We start from the raw sequence: 15,510 nt of genomic DNA, 5'->3' as shown, positions 1-15,510 counted from the left end.
AGCTTTTCTCGTCCTATCTCTTTCTAATTTCTTTAAATAAGACTCCAAATTCTTATACTACCTTTCGTCCCAATCAAAACATTCATTACATCTAATATCAAATGAACATATCTCCCCTCTACAATCAGTACATAAAAATTCCTTGGTTAGCCTAGTCTTGCAACCTTTAACACAATATCTAAAGCTAGCAGAACCTGTGTCCAACATTGTAGATAACGCTAAGACCTGACGGTCACCCAAGGAGTAAACAAAAAAGCAAAAACTAGTTCTTTATGCAAAATTAACCAAAGAACCTAACACCATAATACACCATCTAAATGATTGGCCAAGACGGCTAATACAAGAGCAGAGAACTTCACCAATTGTGATGATGCAAAAGTAAAGTCCAAAAAATTTCAGAAATAGCTGTAACCGAATACCACAGCCATCAGCCAGCAGAAACAAACTTAGCTCTTTGCAGAGTTGTTCCTCTCTCTTCCTTCGAAAGCAGGTGGGGCACTGTTACCTACCTAAAACAAATAAAAAATTAATGCAACCAGAGGCAGTATTTTTCTGTTACAACTCTCTTATCAGGTAAGGAATCAACAAACATTTTAGTTGATGTTGGAAAGTTTTTTCTATTCTCGGTCTATATCTTTTTGAAGAAGCTGAGGTGGAATTATCCATGCTTCCCTCTTTCCCGCAAAGTGGAAATCAGTTTTAAAATTACTGGGGAAGTTATATAACTAAAAATGAAATTTTTTATGATAAAAATAAGATTTTAATTATATTTACCCAATAATTATATAATTCTAATAAATGTTGGAAAGTTTTATTATTCTCGATCTACGTATATCTTTTTGAAGAAGCTGAGGTAGAATTATCCATGCTTACCTCCTTCCCGCAATGTGGAAATCAGCTATATAATTACTGGGTAAGTTATATAATAAAAAATGACATTTTTATGATAAAAATAAATTTGATTTATACTTGCCCGATAATGATATATTGTTGTTTGTTTGTATGGCGCATTTTTGTTGCATGGAACAAGTGGTTATTCAACAACGGGACTAACGGCTTTACATGACTTCCAAACCACGTCAAGAGTGAACTTCTTTCACCAGAAATACACATCTCTCGCTCCTCAATGGAATGGCCAAAAATAAAACTCACAACCAACGAGGTGGCAGGCCAAGATCATACAGATCACACCACTGAGACACTCCGCTGGCAAGTGAAACTCTTAGCTATATAATTACTGGGAAGTTGTATTATTAAAACCATTTGTTGGCTTTCTAAGGAGGAACAATTTTAATAATGCTTCTATGCAGGGCCATTCATCCAATGCTTTGGTCAATTGTGGATACCCAACATAGGAACATTCACTGATTGCTTTTTCGCAAACTCGAATACTTAAAGAATGGGAACATTGATGAATAACCATGATAAGAATGCTCCAATTAAACCCACTAGTAGACATCCAAAAATAAGGGCATTCATAAAAATGCTTTTAATCTTTGGCTAATATGGCATTTTAGCTAATCAAAGTTTCCCCAAAAATATATACATTGGATTTGTGAGGTCATTCTGTAGCATTTCGCAATTATAGGAAAATATAGGTAATTCTCCTGAAGTATTATAAGAATTCCAAAGAAGCATCAAACATATGTCCAAAGAGGTACCACATATAAAAGATAAAAATATAAAGGATAAATTGTAGAATATGGTTATTATTAATATTCTACTATATGAAAAATGATCAAAGTAAGAAATTATAATATCAAAGATTTTTGCCAGTAATATAAAATCTATCAAATAAAATCCAAAGGACCTGTTTTTATGCTCACCTAGTCATTCTGCATTTGTCAGGAACATGACCCCAGTTAAGACGCCAAATGACAGTGGGTTGAGGTACACCTATAGCAGTACAATTTATGACAAATGTCTCTCCAGCCTGGACCATCAAATTACGAGGTGGCGGTGTGATAATAAGTGGTTTACTACAACCTGTCTCATCTGAATCGTCCTGACAGTCAACTTCGTTATCACAATGGAACGACTTTGGAATGCACTGATTACCAATGTGGCAAGTAAACTCATTGAATAAACATGGTGAACCTGAATAGAAAGGCAGTATTAATAATGTGAAACAACCCAACTATGATGAATTATGAATAAGATCACTAATATGGCAAGTATACTCACTGAATAAGGAGGCTGAACCTGGATAGAAATGTAGTACGTACGAACAGTGAAACAACTACAGTATAATAAACTCCTAATAATAAACAAACAGTAAAAACTCATTGATGGTAGAAACTCAAGTTATGCTGCAAGTCATGAAAACAGACTTTACTCCAATTTTACAGGTCATACAAAATTGTCCCATGAATGTTGACTTTGTAAAATAAATAAGAAAAATAATTACCAGGAGGATTGGTGACGCAGTTACGTTCATCTGACCCATCACCACAGTCATCATCAGAGTCACACATCCAAGTTTTCAGGACACATCGTTTATTATCACACTGATACTCATTTGGTTCACAACCCAAAGGATCTGTCAAAACATAATTTGTATTTGAATAAGCAAAGGGAATGCATTCCAAGTAACAGACAGTGCTGGGAAAAAACCCCATAAAACAACAGAATCATTTATACTTCCCTTTTATATTTTCATGATAGTAAAACTTTTATCTAAAAATAATGCTCCATTAAGTTTTCTACATCAAAGTAACCTGGAATGCAAGTTTGGATACCTACATGTAACTAAAATTGTGTAGAACCACTTTTACCTACAATTTTTTTTATACAAAACCAAGTGGGTCAATGAATGTGCATAGCAAAAATTTTCAGAAAAGGATGAACACAAAGATATGTGAAAATCATAGTCTTGATACTATAAAATCTAAAAATATTACAAATGTATTTAGTGACTACTTTATCAATACAATGACAAACAATAAATATTCATACATCACACTTTTAATACGCCTGATTTTAAAAAACCCAAGGTAATGTGGGCCCAATGAAGAAAATTATATCAAGCACACTGTATGCCAAATCACAAATAAATCTGGTACCTAATAAATTTAGTTTTTAATAATTAATGAAAATCTGAACAATTCCCTCTGCCTTCAACTCAAAACCATGTTACCAATGCAAATATAATGCTTTCTCTGGTACTTTGAATGTAGTAATTACACAAACAAAGACTAAAAATAACTTACTGCATCGCATTTCATCAGATGCATCATCACAGTCAAAGACCCCATTGCAAACACTAGTTCGAGGAATACACTGGCCATTCATGCAAGTAGCTTCATTAGTTCTGCAAACTGGTGGCAATGTTGGTGGTGTTGGTCGGACATCTAATGAAAAAAAATATTTCCTATAAATGCAATGCAGCAGAGGACAAATCTTATATCTATTTCCTTTGTTAGAAAGTTTCCAAATCTAAAGCATAATAATGCCCATACCCTCCACTATATTAGTCAGATCATTTGGTATCATAAATAGTCCCATTCCAACCATTTCCTGGTAATCCAGAAACAATTCCAAACTGTTTGGAACAAAATTTTGTTACTAAGTTCATTTTGTTCCTTTCACCTTCTGAAAAGGCGAAAGCTAATAGTCTAAAAGCAGCTTTGTACACAGTGAATTTTGATCAGTGCCAGGTTAAGTATTTATCCCAGTTTGAAATTTTGTAGCAAGTGGCTCAGTTATGGGAATACATGATTAGACATTACACTTTAACAGGCAAACACTTGGACTAAAATTTTCATTGATGCATGTGACAAGTACTGATACAAATAAAACTACAGTTAATCAAAAAATATGTCAAGAAATGCAAGGGTAGAGATATTTTATTCTTAATTGGAGTTTTATAGATAGTGGGACATTATATATTAATAAGAAAACAATTTCCTTATAAACATTAGTACATATTGCTTTAATACATACTATTGCTAACTGATCTGATATAGAACTCATGGTCCCTGTAACAGCATTATAACTATATGATAAAAATAAGTTTTAACTACAGTACTTCTGTACTGAAAGTAGATACATACATCTTTAAGTTTCTCTTTGACATATCATAAGCTTTTCTTCTTGTTATTCTGTAACAAAGTTGTTCCTGACAATAAAGCTATAACAGACAACACAGAAAAGGAAAAGGTAAAAATTCACATCATAAATTACAAACAAAACATCATACTCCATAGCCCATCCTTCACTTATAGAAGTACAAAGAAAATACTGTACATGCTCTAGAATAACTTTCCCAATCTTTATTGTTCAAGCAATATAAAATATCTCTGGAATCTGATTACTTATTTTTAACAGCTCCAGTATCATAACCCTCTTATGCAGGGTACTTACCATTTAAAACCATCAGATGGTGCAAGAAATACAATCACATTAGTGTAACAGGGTTTTTAAGACAAAAATCAAGACATGGGCTTACATGTTTACAAGAATAAATAAAAAAATTACAGAATGACAGTAAAATAAGGCTAACACTATAACATCATCACTTACAGTAATTTAAAAGTTAAACAATTCCAATTCATAAAAAAAATTACAGAAAACTAGTAAGGTTTTGGTTCAAATAGCACACAATTCTTTGGTTTGCCATAAATAACAAACAATTTACATGAAAAAAGAAAGACTCAAGATTCCCTAATTTAACTTGAAAATAAAACAGTTGTGTGTAAAATAAAGAAAATGTTGAATTAAACAGACATCAAATTACATTTAAAGCTAGTCCAAGTTTAAATAACATCATTCAAGACATTTAGTTTTGATCAGCCATAGAGTCTCATGTACTTTAATAGTAACTTCATAAAATACTTTATAATGGGAAAAAGTAAAGCAAAATGGCTTTAAAATACAGAGTATCAAGAAAAATATCTCCTTAGCTGAAGCAATCAACAACTGCAAGTAATGCAATGATGATCTCAATACGGGAGCACATTTAGCGTGTTTTTCTTAACCCGTTAGAATTAAATATCTAAATGAAATACTCGTTCTTAACATAAAAATATGAAGGCATCAGATGTATTTTTGTTCCAACCAAACTGCGTGATAAGTAAATTCCCAAAGGAAAATGTAAACCATAAATACACGGACTCACACATACACATAAAGGAATACACAAAAAAAAGGGCAAAATATACTGTATATGTAGTTGGTTATGAATAAAAATGTATTTCTCAAGAGAAACAAATAAAAATAAAATTGCCTCTGATAGCCAGTATTTTTTCCCCATTTAACGTGGGTATGCAGGCAACCATATGCAGTACTAAACACTTTGCAAAAAATTAAAAAACTTCTTCTTAATATAGCAAATGATCACTTCTCAGGATGAGTGAGACTCTAAATCTCGATACACAGCATGAGATGAGGGAAGGCAAATTTAGTATTACACAATAATTTGTATATGTTAAATACAAAATTTATTTTCATAATATATTCAATTTATAAAGCAAGCAAACTACTATCTTATGTAATTAAATGTCTATTAGGGAGGAAGTGACTAGTGTGAATAGCAGCTTTGGGATGATATCAAACAAACAACAGCTCTCCAACTGGAATGCCAACATCCAATAAGAAGGTACTGATCTACATCAGCAGTCAAAGGTTATGGCTTAAAAACAGGAAGCCTGATAGGACTGACCTGGCCAAGAAGACGAATGATTGGTTATTTGTAAAGCTGGAAAAGGCAGCAGTTGAGAACTGGAAACACAACTGGGAAGCATGTTGCATATATACGGGTATTTTATAAAACAAAGACAAGTACAAACTGGAGATGAGGAAGTAAGAGGTAGTGATGAAAATACCATGACTACAGTACCAGTGACCATAACATGGTGTGGGAAAACAGACTTACTTGTGAGGTGTATCTTTAAGGATAGAAAGTGAAAGATGACTGGTGTCTCCAACTCACCACTTGTTTGGTTTCCTCAACTCAAACTAGAGATCAAATAGTGCTGAAATAGCTAGCTTCCAAACTCCATGAATCTAACTTTAGTAAGAGTAAAGTTCTTTTACACTGCATAAGTAGCCAATTTAATAACTTCAACAATCCAAGAACGTAGTGTTATTGAAGACAAACTGGAGAATTAAAGGAAAGACAAACAAAAACTGGCAGTAGTAGTTTACACTCATTGTCAAAATAAACTTTTTCAGAGCACTAATGGATTTAGAAATGACTCGTATCTATCAGTCTATGCAGCAGCTAAAAGGAAGAGGATCAGGAGTGATCCACAAAACTTAAGTTTTAGTATGTGTTGTATGAGATAATTATCCATGATGTTTGTTGTTATATTTGGCAGACACTAGATTACAAGACAGACTATTTTAATAATAAAGTTTGGAAGATAGGCCTATACCAGGGTTCATGGGAAGACTATGAGACTGGAATAGACAAGACCCTACTAAAAATGGGGATTTGTGATGATGTTCTCTGCATCAAAATTACTGGAAAAGGACCTTCATTCTAATGAGTTCATAAGAGTCATTCTGTTAAGGATGTGAATAGTGGTGCAACTAGTAACCATGTCAAATAGGTCTATCTCCTGGTAATCTGTGGAATTGAAGGTGGAGGGCATCAAATGTTATTGAAATATGCTGATAAGCAGTTGTAAAAGAAGACTAGACCATAATGAGAGGTCTCTAGCGAGTCTGCCAAGAAGCAAAGGTTCAATTTAGTGGAATTAAAAAATAATAAATCCAAACTGTTCAATGTTGGAAAGGGGTCCAAAATATCTAAATTACTTGCTGAACAACACTATAAACAGATCCACAAGGAGGAGCAGCAAATGTCATAGATCTTACATACCATAGGAAGGAGAAACTTTACACTTTGTGACATCTAAGAATAAAATGAGAGGAAGGGGTCATAGTCATATATTCCTGAGTTCCCCCAACATAATCTGAAAAGATGGAACTGTGAAAAGATTGGAACAAATAACTCTTTGGTTCCTTAGAATGAAGCAGATGTCCCACTGATCAACATGATGGCAACACAGTGACCCCCTAATCCAATCATGGAAGACTGCCATTTCTTTGTGGAATGGGAACCTATTACTTCACCAACTAGATGAGAAAAACATGAAAAATTGAAATCAAAGTGGAGTTCGATACTTTGCAGCCAAAGAGACATTTTGAATTCCCAAGGCATACCCTGCCTGGAAGCCAATGCCACCATTTGGAGCCTGCAAAAAAGGAATACTGAAGAAATAGAGGGTTATCTTGAAGAAACCCATTAAGACTCAATGGTAATGTATGATTCCATGGTGGAAAATAAATACATCAATCTGACCAAATAAAAATCAGCATCCAAAGAAGATCTCATAAACAATTGCTTGAATAAACATATCACCAAAAAGTGCCAAATGAATATGCCAAGTGAAAAGAAGTAGAAGTCCTCCTTGTCATCCAGTCCCTAAAGGACCAAGACAGTCAGGTTGCAGAAATCCCTTCAGCCCTTTCAATGGTGAAGCTCCATCCTAAATGTAGAAATGAAGAATTCCATCAGGGGTTTGAAACAAAAACAGATCATTGCAACCAGAGAAGCAGACTAACCCTAGTACACATACAAATGAATACCAGCAGAATTGGGCCAATCCTGGCTGGCACGCAAAGTTCTGGTGAACCAACAAGATCCCTGTTGAAGCCAGTGAGATGTTAACAGGACTGAAGAGAGAACCAATGACTCAGGGGGTGCACATAGGTTCCTCCTTGCCCAAGATGACTTAAAAAGAATATATCTACTGGGCATAGCAAAAACCCACACGTCTGGAAACCTTCTACAAACCATTATCAGCCAGAACCCGATTCTCATCTACACATCACCAAACTCTTAAGTGTGAACTCTTTATATCCCTAACAGTACTGCCTCCAGTCACTGGTCATTTCCTACAAGAACTCCTCTAGTACAAGTATAACAGCTTCTTTGGATGTCTTGGGTATCTTTGGTAACATTCAATGAGATGCCATTTGGAATATTATCTGCTAATACCTACATGTATATGACTTAAAAGGTTTTCAAAAAGGATTCCCTGCTCCACCCAATACCATTAGTACAAGATAACACATCTGTAAGTGGAGAATGATGGGGACGTGGAAGCTCTATGCATGGCTTTCAAGGAGTACTTTTGTCTTTCATTTCCCCTTTCAAGGAAGCACCAATGGTATCCTACCCTTTCTGGACGTGTGTGCATTAGACTCCCAGTGGGTATATACCACCAACAACCCTGGGCCTCAGCTTAATAGTTCTGGTGAGTATATGGACAGGTATACATATAATGTAGTGGGACCTGGCCATGGAAATTGGGACAACAGGCCAAATACTATTTATCAATATGTAAAAGTTTACTAAAGTGATATAATAAATGACAAACTAAGAGCACCATGAACATGAAAAAGGTTATCCTTGTTATATTAAAAAAATGAAGAATAACCTAAGACCCAAGACCTCTTTGAATAATGTTATTTACAAATTTACAAGCCCAACGGTATATGTTGGAATGGCAACCACCAGACCTTTAAACCTACTCTCTTGCTAATTCACAAAATTTCACCTACAATCTGAGAGATGAAACAACCAGAGTAACAAATATCATACATTCTAAACTAGACTGCCACGCCCTATGGTTTTTTGAGGTTTACCACACTTAAAAAAAAAGCATAGGGAACAAATTTGAATACTCTTTAGAACTGTAGTAAATATAAAAAATTATTTGATGCCAAATGTAAATGACAGACAAGTGAGAGTAGGGGGGGGGGGGGGGGGGGGGGGGGGGTAACCAATCTCACGCAGGTAGGCTGTTACATAAGCAGGAGAAACACCAACCAATGTCCCCTCTTGTTTCCAGACTACCCCACCAGTATATCCCAGAGGATCTCGGCATAAGTTATCGAGTACAGCAACGAGAGAACCTGGCAACCTCCCTGACCAATCAAAATTCAGCACACTCAAATCATCTCCTCACTCCAAGCCAATTACCCCACCATAAATGCTCCTATATCTTTGCATTATATTATTTCAATGTAGCTGTCTGCACTTCAAAACTTATGATATTATTTGTATTATTACTAAATGAGACTTCTTAAATAACTTTTCCAACTCTTATAATTTACATTTTTCTACTATGGGTGTTTCTTAAAATCTCACTGAGTTTATGCAGAAAAAAAAGTGTTGGTTTCCAAAGACTAGGACTTTATTTTGCATTTAGTTACAATCAATGTTTATCGAGAAAGTGAATCATTTCTCCTTAAGACACCTTCACAGAAAATAACAAAGGCTGCAATAGTGCACAGATATGTCCTAAAAAATAGAAAGGGAAGTTATGTTCAAACTAGAAAGATGAGGAGGCCTTGCAATCATAGTACATAATAAAAATAATTAATTCATATTTTATAGGGTTGGCCAGTAAATTTTGTTAAAAGCCACTCCTCAAAATTTTTAGCCAAATACCATTATCACATCTTCCAACAATTTTTGCAGATTTAAGTACTATTCTGGTTAGTCATGTACTATATAAAGTAAGGTTGGTCATACAGGAGTGGGGACAAAAGTCATCATGGAAACACAAATACTATATGACCTAAAGCTTTAATTTCTATTAAAGGTCTAGGATTGATTTTCATTAGGTTTTTATTGTGTATTACCTTCTTATTAAGTGGTAATCTTTATCCAATTAGTTTTACATGCTTTTTAGTCAGTCTTATACTGGGAACTCACATACTTCCTGTAGAAAAATGAATCAGGTTTTTCTATTCTGGTTGTGTTGTCTGATTGCAAGTTTGATACAGCTACCTGCAGTACCCTGAGCATTGCTAAAAGGATAGAGATCAAGGTCATTCTAAAAAGCAACAAAGGAAAGTCATATTATCTGAAAATATCCAAGACCTAAATGTTGGCAAAACCAGCATAAATCAGGTGAAACTTTAGGAGTGCCGCCATCAACAAGTGCTTAAAGGATGCTGCTATAGACCTACATGCCTCACTGTCACTGTCATCACAGTAGACAAGCCTGCCCCTTCTCTACTGTACTTATTTCAGCTGATGAATACCATACTACTGGTGATATCCTACAGAGCAAGTTTAAGTTCACTATGGTCACTTATAACCCAATGGAAGGCCAAAAGGACTACTGAAAATCCAGGGGAACTTAAACCCAGACACATTTACAGCAATGTCGAAACCAAGAATGCACATGCATAAAAAAAGGCAGGGGAACAAGAATATTTAAGAAAATGTAAGGTACAGTGAAGCTGAGGATATAATACCAACATCATCAGCAAGGAAACAAAGGAAGAGATGAGGTAAGTGGGGGAGCACAGAGTTTTCTGGCCTTATTAATGACCTAGAAAAATGGGGTGGTGCTACTCACTCAGAGGAGAAAGATCATCTAAATTAGATTATGAGGTTTGAGAGACACAATTGTTTCCATACATTTGCTTCTCTTACCACTGGAGGTAAAAATAAGCACATATAGGCTCCTCTAGGAAGATAAAATTAACAAAAGGATCCCCAACCCCCCTTAAAAAAAGGAACGTCCATGGGCTGAGTCTGTCAAAACAACTCTTCACAGTGGCCTAAGGATCATACTCTTACTAGAATTATGATGGTGGCCAAAGAATTATTCTCTCTAATTAGAATTATGATCCTTGTCAGGGGCATAGGATCTGATGAATAAGACAGTCAATCCACATGTTAGTAAGCCAGTAAACACTTACTAGCAAGAGAAAACCACCTTGCTAGGATGAGAAAACTTTAGAAATCATTAAAATCTGGATAAGAGATGGCATGAAGGGGAGTATTAGAACCTCGGCTGAAAACAGGTAATAACAAAAGACAAATAAAAGATGAGAAACAGGAAAAATAAAAAGTATCAGAACTAAACAAAGGTAAAAACAGAAGCAATCATGTCCATCATGGACTAGAATTGATGATCAATAAATAAGATCTTATTTGAAAGTCAAAGCAATTAAGGAAGAAATGGGAGAAGAAAAAAATACCATCTGAGTACTGTGCAGACTGGTAAAGTATCGCCACCTCTTTTTTCAAAGTTCTTTAGTGGCCTTTGAAATTTGCCTTTCTTGCAAAGGCTTGTGCCAAAATATTTTCAAGATTACTGAATAAGATAAATGAAAGCCCTATGAAATTCTCTCACACTGAGAGCAAACCTCACCAGAATCTGTTCCTGTAGGAGACAAGTTTTGTATGCATGTTACTTGGGAAGCTGGAACTTTTTTTCAGCTACATGTATATATCACTGGAAAATACTTGTCGACATGTTACTCGAATGAAAGTGCACTGAACTCTCCGTATTTGCAGACTCCAGATTCATAGACTCACAAATTCCTCTATGGGCATTATTTATGGGAAATTTGCCTATTTGTGATATTTTTCTATGATAAATATCCACAAATTACTGTATTTTCATATAAATTTCATCATACAATCCACTTTTTGTGATAAAACTATTAAAAAAACAAGTATAAACATTTTTAGTGGATTTTCCTGGGTAATAACTAACAATATAAGGCAGTTTAAGCATTTTCATAGGGGTTCAAACTATTCATAGATTCTAGCTTTTCGTGGGGAAGCAACTTTATCTAATGAGATAATTTATAACTTTTGGATACACCATGCTTAAGGAAAAACAGTAGGGATTACATACTAACATAATCATACTAAACTTACTTCAAAAGATGTCCACAACAAAATGGTAATCCCTGTGGGGGCTAATGCCGTCGGTGCACCTCATGTGGTGTATTGCAGGCATTACTTAAGGCTCTTTGCAGCTTGCTTTTGGCCCTTAACTACAACCCCTTATATTTCTTTTACTGCAAATCCTTTCATATTCTCTTTCTTTCATCTTATTTTCCACCCTCTTTTAGCAATTGATTCATAGTGCAACTGCAAGGTTTTCCTCCTGTTACACCTTTCAAACCCTAAACTGTCAATTTTTGTTTCAGCACTGAAGGATCTTTGGTCTAAATTCTATATTCAATACATGACAACAACATGGTAATAAGAATGGGGTTTATACAATCAGCATGTGAAACCAATAGTAAGGTGAAAATAGCTTCATCAAGCATTACGCTTCATGATGTGTGCAACCATATTCCTCTTCCAAAACAAATATTCATTACAATAAGTCCTTTGGCACAAGTGTCTATGTATGATCCCTGGAGATCACTAAATTTGACAAAATTTTGCAAAAGAAAAAAAATAAATACATATAAACTGGAAGGTGATTTGATGGATACACACATTTCAAGACAATTGTGTGTATATGAGGATGTTAACACATCTGGAACTGAAGAAAAATACTGAATATGGTTGGCAAGAAATGTAGGGAGCCTGACCCAACTTGAAAGGAATCTCACCACCCAGCAAAGTAGGACCTTCTTTTCAATAAATATACGGCACCAATATTTACCGAAATGACCAAAACGACCGAAAAGACCGAAACAACCGAAATGACACTAGATATGTTTGTTTTATAATTGTAAATTTGTTTAACTACCGTGTATAAACAGATAAAAAATAATTTTTGTCTGGCCCAAATATTTAGTTAATTTATTGCCCACCTAATTATTAACTTATCAGATAAGAGGGTGGACAGGTGGCATTACCGTAGAGGAACATTGGACCAAAGAAGATTGGATGTTCTTAAGTACTGACACACTCTACAGCTGAATATTTATACACTGTTGTTGTGACAAAAAGTTCTCCAAGATTGAAGGTTCTGTCTATACAGAGCACACTCCTAGAAGGTTCACACCAAAAATGTTTGATGTCTGCCATTTGTTGTTGGGTGTAGTGCATTATGACAGTAGGAATTTTATTTTTCCCATGTATCACTCGCTGTACAAAGGCATGTGAGTGCATTAAATTATCTATTTGCTAAATATGATCTGCAAGGTTCTTAGAATTATCAGGCCGCTCTCTCTTTTTCATTTTTTACTTCACATTGTGTATTTGTTGCATGTTAGCTGGAGCACTGAGAGGGCTGTTCTCCAGGATCAGTTTGGTATATACTGAACATGGCTGGTATGTTTTCACTGCTTTTCCAATGTGTTCTAAGACAGTCCCTAGAGTTTGCACGTACTCAACACCACAGTCCTTTGAATTCCCATGTTCTGGCCAACTGGAAGTAGGAAAAGTTCCTAAATATTCAACAATAATATATAGACTGAATTACCAAGTTTGGATGCTGACACTTTGCATTATTTATATATTTATTTATTTATTTATCAAACAGTGAATAATTAGGTAGGCAATAAATTAACTAAAGATTTGGGCTAGGCAAAAATTGTTTTCTCTGTTAATACACAGAAATGAAACAACTTTACAATTATAAAACAAACACATCTAGGGCTGTTTGGTTAGGTTGTTTCGTGGGCCATTTCGGTTGTTTCATGGGCCATTTCGGTCTTATTAGTCATTTTGGAAAATAGTGAGACCCATAAATATATGTACATATGGTCTGGTATTTAAAAAATCTGTTTTAAGCCTTGTAAGGGAATGCTTTACTTACAGTGCAAATTTAATAAGGGCCTATAGACAATTTTATGCAATCACTAATAGAACAAAAAATAAGGCTGGAAAGTATGCTTACTAAACATTAAGAATGTTTGTTTCAGATCATCATCTTTGTAAGGTAGTATAGCCATAATACTGAGGTAAACTTCTTAACTCCTATAGGGAGGCCCTAAAACTTTGTTATTACACCAATATTTATGTTTCATTCAATGACTATAACTTTGAGAATCAATAAATTGTGTAAATTGAAAATGATGAATTTCCTTAAAACATTTCTTCATGTGATGTATTTTTAAAATATATTGGACGGTAGGAATTAGGCATGTGATGTATTTTTAAAATATATTGGACTGTAGGAATTAGGCAATGTAGGCTATTCCTCACATATACATAGGACTTACAAAGGTGACTAGTTTAAAAATTAGATCAAATTACTTGAACCCCTTATGACCAGGCATGATCATGTAAGAAATAACTGCTTTTGACATCCAACCCAGTGCCCCTTAAGTGATAATTTATATAAATGCACAAGGCAGTTTGAACAAATTTTTCAGGAAAATTGTTCAAACCACTTGAATGGGCCATAAATGAATTATGGTGACTTATGGCACACTGGCCCTTCAGTAAAGGATAGGGAGATCAGTGTGACTTGAGATTTCATGGGGGGTTGTACTACATCTTGTACTAGGACATCTTGTATAATTTGCCCATAAATATACCCGGGAATTGCTGCTGGTTTTAGTTCTTATATTTTACATTAGTGTGTCAACTATAATTGTAATCTGCTCATATGCAGTACACACCTTTGATCTTAACGTAAGGGAATTTCTCTAGCACCAGCTGGAGTCCGGTTAAAAAAGCACAAAGATTTGGTAGTAACAGTTGGCAACCAAGAAGGAGGGCACAGACAGACCTGGCTTACCCCCCAACAATGCTGTAACATATCAATTTCTCTCTAACTGCCTTCATAACAATATGGCTTACTGTCTCTCTAGCCAAGAAGCCAATTGTTTAAGCACTCCCTACCATTTTTCAACTTGGCATTTTGGTTTAATCTTTCTCTTATTGTGTTATTCATGTGTATTTTGCATTCCTAGAAATGCAAACACATTAATAATCTAAGCAATCTAGCCTCATCCTCAGAGAAGATGCCAGGGGGTTGCTAACAACCCTTGCTCTTGTAAGGACAACGCTTTATCCGCAAATTCATTGTACATATTCCTACAATCGTGTTGTTCTTACTTCCATCCTAGAAATGGAAGTATGCTTTTACATTTATAATTATATGCATCCTAAGACATACAAATTGGCTGTCGCTGACCCATTTTTACTCTCTTGCCGGTCAGACACCCCATTTCCACCCGCATGCTGTATATATGAATTTCCTTTACCTATAATAAAGTCAGTACACTTCTACCTGCCTCTTTGTTCGCACCCTCACACTCTCATTACTTGGCCACCTTGGATATAGATCAATATACTTGTAGCAGGTGCAGACCAAACAATTGTAGCGTATGTATTTCCAGTTCCGAGTGTTGCAGTTGGTCTCCCGAGCAATGGAAGAACTTTGGTAAGAAGAGGAAATCAGCAGCACCATCTTGGGTTGTTTTTTTGGCCCTAATGGTGGCAGACGCGTTTGGGAGATCAGGCAATTGATGTTGCAGCCCATGTTCTTTCTTGGGGGGGGGGGGACCCAATTCCCATGAGGGGTACCAACCTATAACAGACTTTTGTCCACTGCATGTCTACCCACATCCCAGTGTCAACCAACATAACAGTTTCCAGAGCTTCAGTTTCTATGACGTCATCTCGCCTTACAATGGCTCTCCACAAGATTGTTTCCAGATCTACATTCTGTGACTTCATCTCATCTGTCATCAGCTCTCCCAACACTGTGCTCTGTGCGTAACCATCCATTTTGTGTCCACTGTCTTCCATCCCTGGACCTTCTATTTCTGTTCCCT

At 35.5% G+C, this 15,510-nt stretch overlaps 1 protein-coding gene across 1 annotated transcript in view; it reads right to left on the bottom strand.

Annotated features, from left to right (window-relative positions):
• Positions 1-15,510, bottom strand: part of LOC135219776 (basement membrane-specific heparan sulfate proteoglycan core protein-like) — a gene marked incomplete in the record, with an annotated part of 1,285,796 nt that overhangs the window by 491,679 nt on the left and 778,607 nt on the right. Inside the window, 3 exon segments of the mRNA XM_064256828.1 lie at positions 1,827-2,097; positions 2,408-2,539; positions 3,210-3,350. Coding sequence (XP_064112898.1) covers positions 1,827-2,097; positions 2,408-2,539; positions 3,210-3,350 — 544 coding nt within the window.

Source organism: Macrobrachium nipponense, chromosome 1, assembly GCF_015104395.2.
Source record: "Macrobrachium nipponense isolate FS-2020 chromosome 1, ASM1510439v2, whole genome shotgun sequence".
NCBI classification, from domain to species: Eukaryota; Metazoa; Arthropoda; class Malacostraca; order Decapoda; family Palaemonidae; genus Macrobrachium; species Macrobrachium nipponense.
This window is presented reverse-complemented; position numbering and strand designations above follow the sequence as displayed.